The following is a 19,642-nucleotide window of genomic DNA, read 5'->3' as shown; positions in this document are numbered from 1 at the left end:
TTGCTTATTAAGTCACCCTTTATTAGTTAGTTTTTATTTAGTCACTCAACTATTATTATTTTAAATCACACTTAATGTTACATTTTCTTATGTTTTGGTCTCTCATCTTTAAAAATTAGCGGTGATCTTGATGTATCATCATAAGATAATAACATGCCATGATTGAAAAATAATTATAAAAAATTATGTTAATATCATTGTTATTTTTTAATGGTATGTGCTCAAATTATATGTATAAAATTTGTATTATGTTATATTGGTTCAGTCTATAAAATTTTTCTGGATTCATCACTGTGTACGCGTATCAATATGATTATTATGACTATCATGAACTTGTTGGAGGTGTTTTTTTTATACGTTTTAGTCGATTCGGGATCCATGCAGGATGCGAGATCCAATAAGCCGAAAGATCAGTATAAGATCTTAACAATAATATGTTGTTTTAATGAACCCCAGAAACCATCTCCAGGGTATAATAATGTTCATAGGTAAGATATGAATGTTTACCATTTATATACTCATCAACTACATCTTTCCCTGAAATTCCCAAGAAAAGGAGGAGAGGAATAAGAGAAAAAGTGTTAATATAATGGCTAACGGGCAAGCGACGCGTTTGGCTATAACCGTCCAAACAATGTCTTGGAGAATGTCGTTTATAATTTGTTTGATTCGAGTAATATAGAACTATAAATAAGTAATTTAATTTAAGTTAAACATTTGAATAATGTAAAAGAATAAGTATCCGCACAATTTCAAAAGAAGACTTCACACATTGGGACCAACAGGCTCGACTCTAAAACTGTCCTTGAAGACAGTGACATCTATAAAAAAAAAAGGTTTAAGAGTTAATTTTCTCCTTACTTTTAGTTTAAATTCAATTTGACCGTCACTATTTTTTCTCAGATTGTCTCTCTAGTATTAGTTTGCTGAAACGATTAATGGCACGATGATGTGGTTGAATGTTGTTAACATGATTGAAGGATGTCGACGTAAACACTCAGCAAACGATATCGTTTTGATCCGATTGTTAACGATTTAACGGTCCAGTTGTATAATTAAAATGAAAATCAGAGTCAATGTTATAATTGGTAAAATTAAAAGTTTAATGATATAATTATACAATGCTTAAAGTTCGGTGATATATGATTTAGTTTTTCCCTACTTTTTTATTGATAAGGAAAAAAAAAGGGACGAGTGTTGGACAAATCTTAAGATTCATATAAAATCTCTGAAATTATACTTAAATTTCATAATGGTCCAAAATTTATATGGTAAATACTTAATGGGTGGGCGGATGCAGGACGACTAATGTCTTAAACTCACCAACTACCTAATCCATGGCGAATATGACTTACACCCACTATCCACTAACTTTATACTCTTCTCCACCTTAATTGAAGCATGTGCGGTATGAAATTCACGAAATTATACCCGTATGTCATCTCTAGCTATTAAGTCATAAAATAATAATTGAATTTTGGAATTAAACATTATAATTATATTATTAAATGGAAAGACGGAGCAGCCAAAACGGCAATTAATTAATTAATTAATTAATCTTCATATATGCAATTCCTATAAGTTACAATCCATTATTCAGATGTGTTGAAATAGCCGAAAGAGAGAGGGTGATGGCCTTTATTTGTATGTTGAAGGAGGTAGCTCTGTTTGCAGTGGCATTAACACTTGCAACAGCTTCAGTAGCATCTCAATCAAAACCTGGTTGCCAAAGCCTTTGCGGAAATATCAGCATCCCATACCCTTTTGGAACAGGTGAAAGTTGCAACATCAGTAGCAGACATTTCATTCGTTGTGACACCACCCTCAATCTCCCAAGAGCATTCTTAAGTTATCCCGTCCCTGGCGGCGGTTATGCCGAAATTCGACTTCTCCACATCTCTCTCGATGGTTATGTGTTTGTTACCTCTTCTGGGAACATCGGTTACTACTGTTATAATTCATCGGGACATGACTCGGGAAGTTCAGGGTATCACCACCTCAGAGAATTCGTCATATCTCATACCAAACAAGTTCACGGCCATCGGTTGCGACACTATTGCATACTTGTACTACGCCAATAGCAGGCCCCGATATTTGACGGATGTTTAACATTTTGTAGCAGTGCTACTGATGTGATAAACGGGTCTTGCTCTGGCATCGGGTGCTGCCAGACGGCTCTCAAAAGGATTGTGGAGTTATCAATTCTATTTCAATAACCTTGGGAACCATTCCGGTGTGCTGAGTTTCAATCCTTGCAACTATGGATTCATAGTAGAAGATGGAGCCCACAAGTTCTCTGTTTCAGATCTTAATGACACTAATTTCAACCAAAGGGAATTCCCACGTATTCTTGATTGGACAATCGGGAACCAAAATTGCACAGAAGCTCAAAAGGATCCACAAAATTATGCTTGCAAGGCACATAGTGCTTGCATAGATCCAGATAATAACGACGGATATTTGTGCAAGTGTGTTGACGGTTTCAGGGTAACCCTTATCTCGGCTGTCAAGGTAACGAAATATCAATTTCTCCTCCGTTACATATTCAATTTGATGAAATTTTCTATTTTTAACTTTGTGCTCAAAATCCTTTTTCTGGTTTGAAATGTTGAAAATTTGCAGATATTAAGGAATGCGAGACTGAAGCCTTGTAGTAGAGGTGGAATATGTCATAACACACTGTGGGAAATAAAACGAGAACGAGTAATTTCCCTATAACCAGATTAGTGAGAATGCGAAATAAAAGCGGAAAAAATAATTCCCGAAATTGATAACGGAGTTTAGCCAATTATACCTACGTCTCCAGACTGCTGCAGATCTTTTACTAAAGAGAAAAAATTTACAGGTGTTACAAAACACTCACAACTCACAAGAAAGCTCTCTAAACTCTTTAGTATTAGTTTTGAAGCTAAATGGGGTTAGGGTATTTATAGTTGAAACTTGAGGACTAATCTTGTAAATACCCCAAAGTACAATGACTAAAGTGCAATGACTAAAGTGCAATAATCCTAAGCAAAAAAATCAACAAAAAACAACACCGAATCGGTGCATTAAATCACCGAAATCCCCAGCCAAAATTGTTGAAAATTTGGCCTACTTGCTTGACTTTCAACAATCTCCCACTTGAAGACTGATTTTAATATGTCTTCACACTTGATCGATGCAACAATTTGTGGTCTTGTTATTCTAGCATGCCAACTGAAGTTGAACACAACTTCAATTTTTCCGTAGTTACCGTCTTTGTTGACATAAGCGAGTCCATCTTTCATGGAATACTCCCACCTGAATCCTCCACCTGTATTGCTTCATCATAGCACTCTGGTTCACCATTGTCAGTCAACAACAAGTAGTGCAAAGAAGGTGAATAACGCTGGGTTGGTTTAGGAATTCTGGAGAAGCGTCTCAGTTTTGATGTGCCTGGTTCTTCTTGAACAGCTTTAGGATTGATCTGAACATCATTTACAGAAATCTCCTCAAACTCAGCAAATTCCTTTGTTTCACCAGTCTCATTTTCCACGACCTTCTATTTTTTGAAGGTATCAAAGACTTCTGATTTCTTCTTCAAAAAATAAACCCACATATTCCTTGTAGAATCATCGATGGAGGTGACATAATATAGTGAGCTTGCAAGAGATGGAACTGAAGATGGTCTCATATATCAGTATGAACCAACTCTAACTTTTCTGCCTTAACTTTTCTGCCTTGGGTGTCTTGCCAATCTTTGCAAAATTGACTTTGTTTTGTTTGTCAAAGATGCAATCCTCGCATAGTTCGATCTATATTCTTTAGATCCGACAGCTTCCCTTTTGACAAAAGTGTTTTCATCCCTTTCTCGCTCATGGCCAAGCCTTTGGTTCCATTGGTTTGATTTTCCATTAGCATCTGCTACTGCAATGATATTCTCTAAATTTGAGGTTACATAGAGAGTACCGTCTTCTTACCACGAGCAATGACGAGTGATCCATTGGTAATCTTTCATTCATAGCCTAAAAAGGTTGTACTATATCTTCTCCATCAAGCTGTCTTACAGAAATCAAATTTCTTTTGAGGCCAGGAATATGTCTCACTCCTTTCAGCGTCCAGGTAGTCTGGTTTAGCAACTTTAATCGGATGTCTCATTTTCCGACGATCTTCAAGGTTCATCATCAGCTAGATGAACCTTCCCAAAATCACACTGACATAGTTCTCCATGATTTCTTGGCATAGGGTGGAGTGGAAAGATGCCCATGAATCCAAGATCCATGATTTAATCGGACAGTTTGACGCTTAGAATCATGGCATCACCTATCTCCTCTGTCATGTTGGCAGATTCCTGTGCGCCAATATCTTTTTTCGGTGCTCGACAATCTCTTTTAAAGTGACCTTTTTGCCACAATTATAACAGGTAAAATCTTTCTTTCCCATTCTTGATTTTCCCATTCTGGATTTCGATCTGCCACGATTTAAATTTTTTCTGAAGTTCTTCCTCTAGACTCCGTGTGCAAGGCTGAGGAGGTTGATGTTTCACCCGATTCCCTCCGTCGAATTCTTCACTCAATACCAGATCCCGAACATCGTCGAATTTCAATTTACTGTTTCCCGACGAGCTGCTGACTGCTGTCACAATAACATTCCAACTGTCTGGTAGAGATGATAAGAGAATTAAAGCTCGAACTTCATCATCAAATTCAATTTTCACTGAACTCAACTGGGTTGTGGTTGTATTGTGGTCATTTAGGTGTTGAGCCACTGATGCCCCTTCCGCCATCCGCAAATTGAATAATTGCCTCATCAAGTGAATTTTGTTTGAGGCTGATGGCTTCTCATACATACTGGAGAGAGTCGCCATAAGACCCGTCGTGGTCTTTTCCTTGCTATGTTGAAAGCAACATTGCGGGATAACGTCAGTCGGATAACCCAAGGGCTTGTCTGTCGAGAAGAGCCAAATCTTCATTCTTCATGCCCTCTGGTTGCTTTCCTGAGAGAGGTTGATATAGATTTTTCTGGTACAGAAAATCTTCAATCTGCATCTTCCAAAAGCCAAAGTCCGCACCATCAAACTTCTCAATTTTCATCTTCCCTTCGTCTGCAGCCATCGCTCCCACTCGAATCTGGCTTCGTTTGGATCGTTTCTGACAATTTCTGCGAACCAAATTCACCACCAAAAGCTCTGATGCCAGCTGTTGGGAAATAAAACGAGAACGAGTAATTTCCCTATAACCAGATTAGTGAGAATACGAAATAAAAGCGGAAAAATAATATCCGAAATTGATAACGGAGTTCAACCAATTATGCCTACGTCTCCGGACTGCTGCAGATCTTTTACTAAAGAGAGAAAATTTACAAGTGTTTACAAAACACTCATAACTTACAAGAAAACTCTCTAAACTCTTTAGTATTAGGAGAAATAAATGATTTGTGATAGTTTTGAAGCTAAATGAGTTATGATATTTATAGTTGAAGCTTGAGTATTAATCTTGTAAATATCCTAAAGTGCAATGACTAAAGTGCAATAATCCCAAGCAAAAAAATCAACAAAAAAATATACCGAAATTGGTGCATTAAATCATCAAAATCCCCAGCCAAAATTGTTGAAAGTTTTGGCTACTTGCTTGACTTTTCAACACACACCTGGAAGCTATAGTTGTTTATGCTCTAAAGGTTTCGACGGTGATGACTGGAAAAATGGAATAGGTTGCACTCAAATCAAACCGAGCCCCGACAGTATCCTCATTCTTGCTCTACTAGGTTGGTACATCTAATCCTATGCTACTTACATTCTTTATATTTCATACAACTAGTTAGGTTAATCGTATAAGACATTAAATCTCTAAAACGACGTTTAAAGTTTGAATCTTAATATCATAATACTATAAACTGAATTGGAAGGATAATTAGTATACGATCCAAATTAATTATGTAAGAGTTGTTCAAATAAGTGGCAATTACTTTGATCTCATGCAGTTCTTGGCCCAAGTTTAGTGATTTTGATTCTAATTGCTGGGGTGTGGAGGCTTATAAGGTACTGGAGAGGAGAAAGATCATTAAACTCAAACAGAACTCTTTGAAATAAATGGGGGTTATTGTTTCAGAAAAGTTGTCTCAAATGATGGTGGTTTAGATAAAGCAAAACTAGTCAGTTCCGAGGAGCTGGAAGCCGCTACCGATCAATATAACAAGAACAGAATCCTAGGTCGTGGTGGCCAAGGTATGGTTACAAAGGAATGTTGCCGGACCGGAAAATTGTTGCAGTAAAGAAATCCATGACTGTAAACCAAGGGTTTCTCGAGCAATTTATCAATGAGATCGTTATACTTTCTCAAATCGATCACAGGAATGTTGTCTAGCTATTAGGTTGCTGCTTGGAGACTGAAGTACCTGTCCTTGTTTATGAATTCATCCCCAATGGAACCCTTTCTCATTTCATCCATGACCAAAATGAAGAGTACCCGAGGTCATGGGACATGCGGTTGCGCATTGCTGCGGCAGTTGCGAGTTTCATACCTTCACTCGTTTGCATCGGTCCCCATTTATCACCGAGATATCAAATCAAGTAACATACTATTAGATGAGAAGTTTAGAGCGAAAGTATCAGATTTAGGAACTTCTAGATTAGTAGGCATTGATCAAACTCACTTGACTATGATCAAGTGCTAGGGACTTTCGGGTACTTAGACCCTGAATACTTTCGGTCAAGTCAGTTCACTGAAAAAAAAGTGACGTGTATAGTTTCGGAGTGGTTATTGTCGAGCTCTGACGGGGCAAATTGAGATCTCGAAATTTAGATCGGAAGAAGCGAGAGGCTTAGTCGTGTATTTTTTGTCAACGATGGAAGAAAATCGTCTACCGGAGATTGTTGATGCTGAAGTTATGAAAGATGGTCTAAAGGATGAGGTAGTTGCAGTTGCTGAACTTGCCAAAAGAAGCTTAAACTAGGATGGGAGACTTAGACCAACGATGAAAGAAGTGGCCATGGAACTAGAGATACTTAGAAGCGGTCAAGGTGACTGTGTCCCACCAATCAACCAACACAATCTGAGCATTGGGATATTAGTTCATTCTCAACAGAAAATTACAGTTGCAGCATTACATCTACATCACACCAGATGTCCGTCCACTTACGTCGAATACAACTTGATTACGAATTGCCCCATGAACTTGAGGATCAATGAAAACTTTTAAAAAAATCAAAACATAACGTTAGAATGATCCAAAAAAAAAAAAATGGAGTGACATATATAAAGTAATATGTGAGTGACCAAATAGATATCTGAACATAGAATTTATGTTAATATCTATGGACCTCTACATTGATACACATTTCATTAACACATTCACCTTCAATTTTCAAGAGCTGTGCTGCGCACATAGATCTGAGTAATTCCTTTCAATAATTAGATCAATTGAGATCTTTGGCTCTAACATATATCTTCAGAATATAAATTCTAGTGACTAGTGTCTATTCCTTTAGACTTATTGATCGTGGAGGATTAATCATTATACTCTTCTTAACGGATTCCTTAAGAAATTAAAAAGAAAAATACATAAAAATTTTTGAATATCAAAATCAGATTTCACTATTTTATATTAAACCATAAAAAATAACAGTTTTGTATTATAAAAATCGAATTCTGATAATAGATATTTAAAGGTTAATATATCTATTATTTTATGTCTGATTTTTTAAAATAACTGAATTCTAATATATTCTAAATATAAAATATCCGAATTAAAAAATAAATTAGATATTTATAACCTATTGCCTAAGATTTGGAGGAGTTTGCTAGTCTAACTATGCATACAAACCACTCAAGTCATAAAAAAAAAATTAAAGTATACAAATGATTACTTGACTGTAGAGCGTGTTTAGTTAAATCTCATGACTATTAAAAAAGTTATAAAATGATTTTTTGATTACATGGTATTCTTTTGTTGAACATCCGACTATTAAAAGTTATAAAATAATCACCTGACTATTCATATGTTCTAAACTCGTCTTTTTCCGTATGTTAATATGCTAATTGAGATATGATAAAATTATATTTTAATAATGTCAGTTAATACCATTGTTTCTTTCGAGCACTAGTTCGATGACATAATATAAACAGAGAGTCGATCCACAAAATACAGCTCAAAGATTATGAGATCATATTTTTTATATTTCAGCAACATGTTAACATGAAACTTAGACGACCACTAAATTTTTAACATAAAATGATGAATTTAAACATATAAATAATTAAGTGACTATTTGTAACTTTTAATAATGAAAAAGTCAACAAAATAAAATTTTATATCATAAAATTATTTGTAATTTTAATAATTAAATACCAAACAAAACGACATATAATCTAAGATCCTTTGCTTACTTAAAAAAACCCAACAAGAAAAGAACTAAAATTTGGACCAAAACAAAAGTACAAAAGCCCAAATTTAACATTAACAGACCCAAACAATGAATAGCTTTTGAGACCAGAGAAGTGGTCCTATGAGAACTCAGAACTTCAACTGCTTCCGACAATCTCAGTGTTTGTGTGTTTTGAGGGTTTTGAGTTATCAAATCTTTCAATTTTTCATCTTCCACTTCCTCGATATGATCCCTTAGAAAAGAAAAAAAAAAACTTTACCAGACCCATAATTTTCAGTAAATCAAACCATGTCGACAATGGCGAACATGCCCATTTCAGATCTGGTAAAGTCGTTCAAACTCAAAACCAAGCAACAAGAACTCTTGATCCGCGTCTCGATCCTCTGTCTCGTCTACATTTTAGCCTTCATTACCCGTCTTTTCTCTGTTCTTCGTTATGAATCCATGATCCATGAATTCGACCCATACTTCAATTATCGCACCACTCTTTACCTCACCCAAAATGGGTTTTACGATTTCTGGAACTGGTTCGACTACGAAAGCTGGTACCCTTTAGGCCGAATCGTCGGTGGCACGCTTTACCCCGGTCTCATGGTGACCGCCGTTTTCATTTATCGCATCCTCCATTTCCTCCGTTTCGCCGTCCATATCCGCGAGGTCTGCGTTTTGACCGCCCCGTTTTTCGCTTCGAATACTACCCTAGTCGCTTATTTCTTCGGGAAAGAAATCTGGGATACCGGCGCCGGACTCGTTGCCGCCATTCTGATCGCCGTGTGTCCGGTTACATATCGAGGTCCGTCGCCGGTTCTTATGATAATGAAGGGGTCGCCATTTTCGCCTTGCTTTCCACGTTTTACTTGTTTGTGAAGGCGGTTAATACGGGATCGTTGGCTTGGAGTTTGGCTTCGGCTTTCGGTTATTTTTACATGGTTTCAGCCTGGGGAGGATATGTTTTCATTATTAACTTGATCCCACTATATGTACTGGTGCTTTTGATTACCGGGAGGTATTCGATGAGATTATATGTTGCGTATAATTGTATGTATGTTTTGGGAATGTTGCTTGCTATGCAGATTCGGTTTGTTGGGTTTCAACATGTGCAGTCTGGTGAACATATGGCCGCCATGGGAGTCTTCTTCTTGTTGCAGGTTTGCATGATATTTCGAGCTGTTTCTTTTATTTTTCTAGCCTAGCATTATGATTTTTTGTAGCATTGATCTAGTTGAAACAATTGGTTTATGTTTTACTTATGCGATGATCAGAACAAAAACCGATACATGAATGTCGCTAAACCTATATAATATGAATTATTAGTGTATCAAAATATTTTCAAGTATAAAAATCTTAAATCAAATATGATTATGACCCGATAATATAGTTGAACATGACAAGGGTATAATAATTACTAAGTCTAAGCACAAGCATAAACTGGAGGGAATTTCTTTTCCGATGTTTGGTTTATTCCATTTTAGTGGAACTAGTGTTTTTTATCATCAAAAGTTGAAGGTAACATAGGAAAGGAACTTTAGTTTTCAGTGAAACCTGTTTTTGAGTGGGATAATTCTTCTTGGCATGCATTCTAGTTATCCGAAGGTCATTGCAAGTAGGGGAAAAAAACCAAGTTTATTTTCATATGATGAAATGGACTTGGTTTTCTGATTTTTACATTAATCATATTTGGACTTCTTGTGCAGGTTTTCTACTTTTTAGATTGGGTGAAGCACATGTTAAGTGACACAAAATTGTTCCAAGCTTTTTTGAGGATCACCGTGACATGTGCAGTCGCTGTGGGCACTATTGCTTTGGGATTAGGCATGTTATCTGGTTATATTTCACCTTGGACAGGAAGGTTTTACTCTTTGCTGGATCCAACCTATGCCAAGGATCACATCCCTATTATTGCATCTGTCTCCGAGCATCAGCCAACGGCGTGGTCATCTTTCATGTTTGATTTCCATATCCTGCTTTTCCTTTTCCCAGCCGGTCTTTATTTCTGTTTCAAGCGGTTGTCAGATGCCACTATTTATTGTCATGTATGGTCTGACAAGCATGTATTTTGCCGGTGTTATGGTTCGATTGATTCTTGTTGCCACACCTGCCGTTTGTCTTATTAGTGCTATTGCTGTTTCCGCTACTGTGAAGAACTTGACTGTGTTGTTGAGGTCGAAGAACAAGGGTGTCCAAACTGGCTCCACTAAGGGAAGTAGCAGCTCAAAGGCATCTTCGAAGGTAACATCTCCCTGCCATTTTATCGCACTCTCCCTCACGGGTAGATTTGTTCTAGCTTTACTGTGGGTATAATTCGTTGATTAGTGTTTGGCATCAAATTGCCTGCTTTGTTCTAACACGTCGTGCAAGAATTTGTTTTGGTGCTTTTGTTTTTGGCTTTTTGCTAAAGGAGCTAATCCCGGCCTAATAAGTCGCGACTTAAAACATGTTATGAATTTGTTTGGGGGTAAACCCAAGAAATAATGATCTTCCTTGTTTTCCAAGCAGGCTTTACTCGACCAATCCCAGCCTTTCCAGAAAAATGGGGCGATTGCACTGCTCTTTGGTGCCTTTTATTTGCTTAGTAAGTACGCTACCCACTGTACATGGGTCACATCAGAAGCGTACTCTTCTCCTTCAATTGTGTTGGCTGCGAGAGGTGCCCACGGGAACAGAGTTATTTTTGATGATTATCGTGAAGCCTATTTTTGGCTTCGGCAAAATACTCCTCCAGATGCTAAGGTGATGTCCTGGTGGGATTATGGGTATCAAATAACTGCCATGGGAAACAGAACTGTTATTGTTGACAACAACACTTGGAATAATACGCATATCGCCACGGTTGGGCGTGCAATGTCATCTTATGAAGACGAGGCTATTGAGATAATGAGATCCCTTGACGTGGATTATGTATTAGTTGTCTTTGGAGGTGTTACAGGTTATTCATCCGACGACATTAACAAGTAAGACCGGAAATTACTCTTATTTTATATATTACTTTTGTCTCTGAATGCTGCAACCTAATGCATCGTGTAAAAGGTGCCTTGAATGTTTCTTTTCTTCAAATCATGGAAGCTGTTTTGGTCATATAGAAGTGGTTTTCTACGGTCTCTGTGCTAATGCTGTCATCGTAATCTTTTGTTTTGGGTTTCCCAAGTTCCGTTTTTCTTCTGTCCTTTTGGAAGCGCGATTACCGTATTCTAATTATATATTATTGGCAAATAGATTTTTATGGATGGTGAGAATCGGAGGTGGAGTGTTCCCTGTAATTAAGGAACCTGATTACCTCGTTAATGGTGAATATCGTGTTGATAAAGGCGCAGCTCATAAAATGTTGAATTGCCTCATGTAAGATCTCTAAGATATCATTTCTCTCATTTGGTATATGATATATGTATGTATTCATTCTTTGGTGCTCTAGTGATTTTGGATGTTGAAAATCTTTGTTATACTTTTTTATCTCTACTTTCAGGTACAAGCTATGTTACTATCGGTTTGGAGAGATGCTGACAGAATATGGCAAACCTCTGGGTAAGCATATCGTTTTCAACTTATTGGTAGTACATCTCCACATGTATATATACTGAAGTCGACTTGTTGGTTTTGGTGTGTGCATATATATATATATATAAATATTAATGTTTAAACCGTAACTTGATGTGAAATAAATATTAAATATCAACGAGATGATTTTTATATAAAATCAAGAGTTTAAGATTCAATTTATTAATTACAAGTAAGATTTTAATATTAGATGCAAATAAATGCTTTGCCACTGGCTTCTGGTCCGGTTTTGTATTTCATGGGGGTATATCTATTGGAGAAAGGGATGTGGTATTATAGCAGCTATAATGCTAATTTTTTTGACTGTGTTCTAATATTGCAGATATGATCGAGCTCGAGGCGTTGAAATCGGAAATAAAGACATTAAACTGGAGCACTTGGAAGAGGCGTTTACGACATCGAACTGGATAGTTCGTATTTATAAGGTTAAACCACCAAACAATAGGTGGTGATGAACCCTCTGCTTTCAACACTTTGCAGGACAATGCTCTTGGAATTGTAGATTTAGTTTTAGCAACAAATCTTTTCTGCTTGATACCGAATTGTTGACACTGTTCTGTCCAAGGCCTTTTTTTTGGGGTCCAATTTTAGAACCCAGTTTTGCAGATTTATGAATCAAGTTTTAGTTATTTTTTCATCTTCATGTTACTAGGCCATTAATGTGCCCTCTCTTGGGATAATTGACATTTGATCCTCCAAATTAATCACTAAATAAAATCAACATATTTTTGCCCCTCAATTGAACTCTTACGGTTTAGTCCACATCTCATCATAACAATTGCATTTCACTGTCGTTTTAATACTAATTCTCAATGTCTCGTCATAACCTTCTTTGGAGCCCGCCCGGGAGGCAACCCGCTGATCTCTCTAACGACTCGATTTTTGTGTATGGAGAATCGCGGGAGTAAGGATGCTTCCACACACAGAGCAGACATTTGCAATGTGGTAATCGGAACATGTATGGAGCCTATCATGTAATAAGTATGCAGCTCCATGAGCAAGCATAGAGTCTCGTTCCATCTCCCCGAAACGAATACCTCCACCGCGCTTTCTTCCTTTGATCGGCAGTTGGGTTATATAATCAACTTGTCCGGTGGCACGAATCTGATACTTGTCAGAAACCATGTGTCTAAGACGCTGATAATAAACAGGGCCTATGAATATCTCGCATGTTAGCTCTGCTCCATGGTAATTGAACCCACGAGCTCTTAACATGGAACCGAGTTCATCAATAAGAGACTCGGACCCTGTTTCGGTCTTTCCATCAGCTCCCTTGATTGCATCGGAAAATGGTTTTGCATCCACAAATTTCCCACGTAAGCTTCCTCCCTGTGATACAAATATATTAGAATCCATGTTTCAATGCCACAAGCATGGATTAAGCATATAGTGCATTTAGTACCTTGGCAGCAACGGATTCCACAAGCATTCCGATCGTCATTCTCGACGGAAACGCATGAGGATTGATTATAAGATCAGGGCGCATTCCTGTAACTCCAGAGAACGGCATATCGATATCAGGCCACAACTGAGAGCAAACACCTTTCTTCCCATGTATGCTGCTAAATTTGTCACCAATGACAGGGTTTCTTGGATGTCGGAAATGAATATTGACCTACTCAAAATAGAAAAACTTAATAAACAAACATAAAAGAACTTTATAAAACGGTTCATAAACAGTTATTCGAATGCTCTGTTTATTTATACCCTAATAGGTGACCATGAAAGATGATGTGTTGCTTACCTTCTGAAGCTGCTGCTTATTTTTCGTATCAACAGCAACATAGTCAACAATAGCCACTTCTGAACCCTTACGGGTGTAAGTTCTCTTTGAATTTGTGACCTGATTAATGGTACTCCAGTAAGGTTCATTTCCATGTATCACCTGAAAATTTCCACCAATGAGTTGGACAACAAATAATAGCAGCAGAGTCTGAGTTTTACCTCATTGAATAATGAAAGGAATAAATTACATAAAAGAAGCTAACCCGCCCCATAAATGGAAGTCCATCCGAATCAACAAAACAAGATATTGCTTTATCTGAATGTTCTCTTTTGAAAATTGTTTGTCCTCGATCCGACTTGCTCTTACGATCACACAAGTCTATTGTTTCCGTCTACCAACACTAGGATAAACGATAGTACAAGTCGCATATAAAAAAAAAGGTTGGATGTTTAAATCCTGACGATTATAAATAGTAATATGTTAATCTTGACCTGCAATAAAGAGCAAATTGATCAGTCTCATAAAGATTTGGTCTATGTTGCAGGAGTACAGTAATTTAGTACCGTTTTTTGAGTACCCAATAGTCTCCGAGATTGATATGGGCGGATACATTTTAGATATGTACTAAAGATCCCATGTTAAAGGGTGTATAACTAGAATTAGTTGGATATGTTGAAGAGATTTTCAAAGATGTCCAGGGACAACGTTTGATCTTCACACGCATGCCTAGAGTTATTTTTTATATTTAACTTAAAAATAATAAATAAAAATGATTTTGAATAAGAAATTGAAGTTGATTTTGAAGCTTGGAATATCAGCTGACTTACAACGGATTTTCAGATAAGATTCGGACATTTCTGGGTTGAGATGTCTTATTACGTATGAACTGTCTTTCAGTTTTCTTTCTATTAAATCTTGATACGCCTCAATCGGATGTTGGAAACTCAAGATATTTTCGTTAAACGAAGATAGTACAAGCAGAAAATTAGATACGAGTATAATACGTGATTTTGTAGTAATTACTAATTTTAAAATTTAGTTATATTTAATATGCCCTTGCCGTACCCGTACCATAAAACTTTGGAAATTATTGTTTCACGTTCCGTATCTGTCCCTATATCGATATTGGTTCTATAAGTTGGAATACTTATAACTAAAAAGATGAGAAACAAAAGCAATAAAAAATGCAGCAAGGGAAAAGAGCAAACCTGGTCTATTTTTCCATGACACATTCCACGTTCCACAGATGGCTTGTTAAAATCATGGCATCCTCCATGTTGTATCTACACAATACAAGCTGTAAACCAGAAAGGAACAAAGAACGAAAGGAGAAAGAACTGAAGGTGATACAGCTTTTGATCTGCACGTGCAGAAGTGCATGTAAAGAAAAGGCCATTGTTTGTTTTGCCATCTACAAACACAAATGTAGTGGAGAGTAAAATATTGAACATTTAATCATAGAATACAATCTTGAAAGGCATAATGATAAAATTATCTTCGATTCTCATACAAATTGTCACTTTGACTTCTGTTCTTTTTTTTTAGCATTTTAACTTTCAAGGTTTCAACTTCTGGAAAAAAAAATCCTTACCGGAAGGAAATCAATAGTTGACTAACGGTCAACAAATGTTGTCGACATAACATTTTCAAATGTACTTAATTACTTACATGGTACATACCATGTCATCACTATGGATAACATGACACATAACACATCATAACTATGGGTGATGTGACATACACCACGTTAGTAATTAAGCACATGTAAAAATATCACGTCGGTAATATGTGTTGACCGTTAGTCAACTAAAAGTTTCCTTCTAACAAGGGTATCTTGATAAAAAAAATTAGACTGTTGAGAGTTAAAATGCTTAAAAAAACAGAGATCGTGATCATTTGCACAGATGGGGATGATTTTGTCATTATACCTTTTAGGAAGATGGTAAAAAACCTGGCACTTGTACATGTTACGTGGACTTTGATTATGGTCGGACCAAGGTGTAAGATTAGCAACCACTTAAGCATTGCAGTTGGCATGATTTCTTCATGAGTTGCAGGGAAAGTAGTACTTCTTCCTTCATCCCCTCCATCTGCACATTTTATTTCCATGAAAACCTGCAAAACAGAATAATATTTCATGTCTGCAACTTAGAATTTATAAATGGTCGATGTGAATGAAGTCTGAAATTTGAACATATAAATGATAAAGATGTAATGCCAGAAGAGAGCTGAATTCACCTGTTCAAATGGCCCAATAAGTTCGATATCCTTTCCATCTGCAGAAGGGCTAGAAATATTTCTGACTGGCATAATGAATCTTGATGGAAAAGTGAACAGGTACAAACCAGGATATGTTCCACCCAAGCTCAAAGGAACATATCCCACTTCCAAGTCATCAGGGATCTGATGTACAATATACAAAATTTTAAATGAATTCCATAAAAAATGAACTAGAATAAAGGGATCATTTGTTTGTTCGGTTAAAGTTAAACGAACGAACATGAACATACTATCGTTCGTATTCGATCGGTTCATTTGCAGGCCTAAAAACACACTGGCACTTTCCGTTTCCGCAAATTTGCAACAACGTGATCACCTTTACCAGATGATAAAGAGCCAATAACACAACCATCTAAAAGAACAGGAAGAGCTTGAGAAGGTCCAACATGATCAACTTTTGGCAATGAAGGTATCATTCCTTCCTCAACTAGAACAACAAAAATAGCCCTTCTTATTTCAAAATATTTTCTAGTATTTCCCTGTGTGTCGTAGTACGATGTGATTCCTGAATTAAACCAAGAAATTACATGTCAAATACACAAGAATAACACATCTAGAATTTACCAATTTTCTGATAAGAAATAAAAAAGCACAAGCATGTATATTTTTGTTCCTTTTCCTTTATGGCTAGAAAAGAAAAAAATATTTCACCACGGCGGTAGGATCCTACTGACGAGACTCCCAAAAGATGTTCAAATCCTAATACGCTGAATTTTGATATTTTATAATTTTGTCTCAATCATTTGACAATTGATGTTCAAATATCCCTAAAAACGTCGTATATAGGTCAATCCCTAAGAATGTGTACGCCCTATACTACTTTTTATAATGAGACTCTTAAAATATTTTATAATAAAACAAAATTATAAAATATCAAAATTCAGCGTTTTAGGATTTGATTTTTTTTATTAAATCTTGCCATGAGAATTAATAACGAATATCAAGAGTTTTTTTGGTTGATGTAGAGGACATAAAATTGATGAGGAGAGAATTTATGTAGAAATTAAAATGACTGACATTTTCATTAAGTTTTCTTCACGCGTGCAGAAAAATAATTATTTTACAATTTCTTTTGCATTAGCATAAATTTTTTCAAAATGTGAAGCCCTTAAATTTTGAATCCCTGTAACATGTCAGAGGTCACACTTGTACGTGGATGGACTTGTTCATACTCGAAACTGGAACTTTTAAGAATAATAATTATTCGTTAACCTCTAGAATCTCTTGGTTCATGCAGAAACAAGAAAGAACAATCACAAAAATAGGGCTAACAATGACAAGAAAAAGCTAAAACATCTAATGAGTACTTCCATTTAAACTTACGGCAAGTACACGTCATGTGGTTCAGAAACCCACAAGGCTCACCATCAGGAGTATGCACCGGGCAAAGAAATCCCCAAGATCTATAAATCAAAAGAAACAGAAACAAATGGATGACTATGTTTGCTAGGACTGTAAATGAGACGAGATATATCGCGAGTTATTTGAGATTGACTCGATCAAGGCTCGATAAATTCTCGGATCGAATGGACTCGATCCGAGCTCGAGCTCAACTCGAGTTCTTAATGAGCCAAAATGAACTACTTGATATTCGACTCGAACAGCTCGTGAGCTGCTCGAAAATATAATATATTAAGATTTTATTTTAAAAAAAATAAATTATTAATAATATTAATATTTATGTAATGATTTTTTTAAAAATATAATAAGATTTTTATGTATTTAAGGTTCAGGTTCGAGTTTGAGACTTCAATCGAGTTAAGTTTAAGAATTTTTTTCTTCATTTCGAGCCTTTTGGAGCTGCTCACGAGCTTCAATTCAGGATTTCGAGTTTGAGTCGAGCTTGAAAATTTTAAGCTCGCGAGTTTTCGAGTTGACTCGAGCTCCATTTAAGAGTTTTCGAGCCGAGTCAAGCTCAGCAATACTCGAGCTCGACTCGGCTCGTTTACACCCCTAATGTTGGCAAGCAGATGCATACTCAGGTAGCAACTTCCGAACACTGGTCGTACGAAGTCCGGCAAACGAAGCCCCGCGATGAACGGACCGAAAGAACGAAATGAATTGATGGTAGTTAAGCCTCTCTGCCTGAACCGTGAAACCAGCCCTCTAATGAAACAAAAGAAAGCTCATTAATAATTTTCTACTGTACAATAATTTGAAATACACACATATAATTCAAAGTTAGAGATGAATGAAAGAGCTGACCTGCTGTAAATCTAAACCTGTTTGTGTTATCAATCTTCCAGTTTTCAACAAATTCTCAATTGCTGCACTGATTTGCTTCGGAGAATTTCTTTCCATCACCTTCTTGACATCTTTCACTGCATCATTGCACAACCAATACGAGGTATATCAATCCACAAGATGTCGTGCCCTAATTCAAAATCTCTTAGGGTGCGTTTGGTTCACGGAATGTAAAATTATCAGTGAGAATAAAAGATTATCAGAGAATAAGATTACTGAGAATGTTACATTATTGTGTTTGGTTGGTTTGGCAGGAATATAAGATTACAATGTTTGGTTGAATGAATAAAAGATTACTGGAATGTATATTTTACCAAATTATCCTTGTTTTATATTTTTTTAACAAGTGAAATTCTAAATATTTAAAGAAAAATTATTTATATAAAATATCTATTTGTTGATAATATATTACTTGGGTATTTAAATATATTATGTATTATTTTAATTTTAATTTATATTAAATTTTATATAATTTATGTAAAAATATATTAAAATTTTACATCAACATTTAACTAAATGTTTACATTGTGAAAATTCTTCATATATTAAAGTTTTTTGAGTAAAATTCTAGATTTTTAAGCGTAAATAGTAAAAACGAAGATGATGCATAAAATTTTTGATACATAATTATTGGGGTAAATAAATTAAGTTTGAATGAATAGGATTTTATTTGTATTTGTTTATTTATTTTTATAAATATTTATGTTTAATTTGTATTCATTTAATTTTTAGTGTTGTATTTGTGTTCGTTTATTTATTTTTTCGAAGAACTAACAACTATGCCCCAATTATTAACCAATATACACTATATAAACAATGCACTCCATTATGAAGGGTCAAAACCTCAAAAACTAACTTTTCAAATCCATATAAACGCTCTTTGTTTGTTCAGAACAATATACCCGAGTAATATGAAGCTTTCCCCGAACACTGTTGGAATGATAAAGGTGTGGTATTCCAAGATTGACTTCAATCCCTAGTATAAAAAAAAGGAATAAAAGCATATAATAACATATGGAGAATTTGAAGTTTAAACAAATACAACTGGTTTGGTTACTGGAAAATGACAGTAAAACGATAATGAAACTTGGGTTTAATTTCAAAAGCTCGATCCAAACCCATTATCATAATTCAATTTTCTCAAATCGTTCCTCTACAGTTTACCATAACCGAACAATGGAGAAAGGAATCTAAAACATATAAAAATAGTAAGAACTAAAACGTTTAGTTCAAGAGCTAACCCAAGAAACAAATACAAAAAAGAATTGTTTGTTAGCATTGTTCCATAAGTACAAACATATTAAGATGAACTGACCTGGTTATACAACTTAAAACTATAGGATAAAATATCATAGAAGAATCAGTAACTAAACAGTATAAACTAACCCTTACAATGTCTTCCAAAAACAAGTGTTAATGAATAACCTAAACATTACAAGTGTAGCACCATATCCAAAGTTGCGACACACATGGTAGGAGAATCATCCGATGAT

General features: G+C 35.8%; 1 protein-coding gene and 2 pseudogenes across 1 annotated transcript; 2 read left to right on the top strand and 1 right to left on the bottom strand.

Annotated features, from left to right (window-relative positions):
- Positions 1-1,631: 1,631 nt before the first annotated feature.
- On the top strand, positions 1,632-6,536 carry LOC120115553 (wall-associated receptor kinase 2-like). The gene is made up of 6 exons (XM_039136226.1): positions 1,632-1,987; positions 2,172-2,511; positions 2,623-2,659; positions 5,944-6,001; positions 6,072-6,187; positions 6,334-6,536. The coding sequence occupies exons 1-6, from the start codon at positions 1,632-1,634 to the stop codon at positions 6,534-6,536; spliced, it is 1,110 nt and encodes a 369-aa protein (XP_038992157.1).
- A 1,999-nt stretch (positions 6,537-8,535) lies between these two features.
- Positions 8,536-12,461, top strand: LOC120115592 (annotated as a pseudogene).
- A 247-nt stretch (positions 12,462-12,708) lies between these two features.
- LOC120115552 lies at positions 12,709-18,263 on the bottom strand (annotated as a pseudogene).
- Positions 18,264-19,642: the final 1,379 nt, after the last annotated feature.

The sequence above is a fragment of the Hibiscus syriacus genome, unplaced genomic scaffold (assembly GCF_006381635.1).
Source record: "Hibiscus syriacus cultivar Baekdansim isolate YM2019G1 unplaced genomic scaffold, ASM638163v2 tig00110266_pilon, whole genome shotgun sequence".
Taxonomy (NCBI): Eukaryota; Viridiplantae; Streptophyta; class Magnoliopsida; order Malvales; family Malvaceae; genus Hibiscus; species Hibiscus syriacus.
Note: the sequence above shows the minus strand (reverse complement) of the source record. Positions and strands in the feature narration are given on the sequence as shown.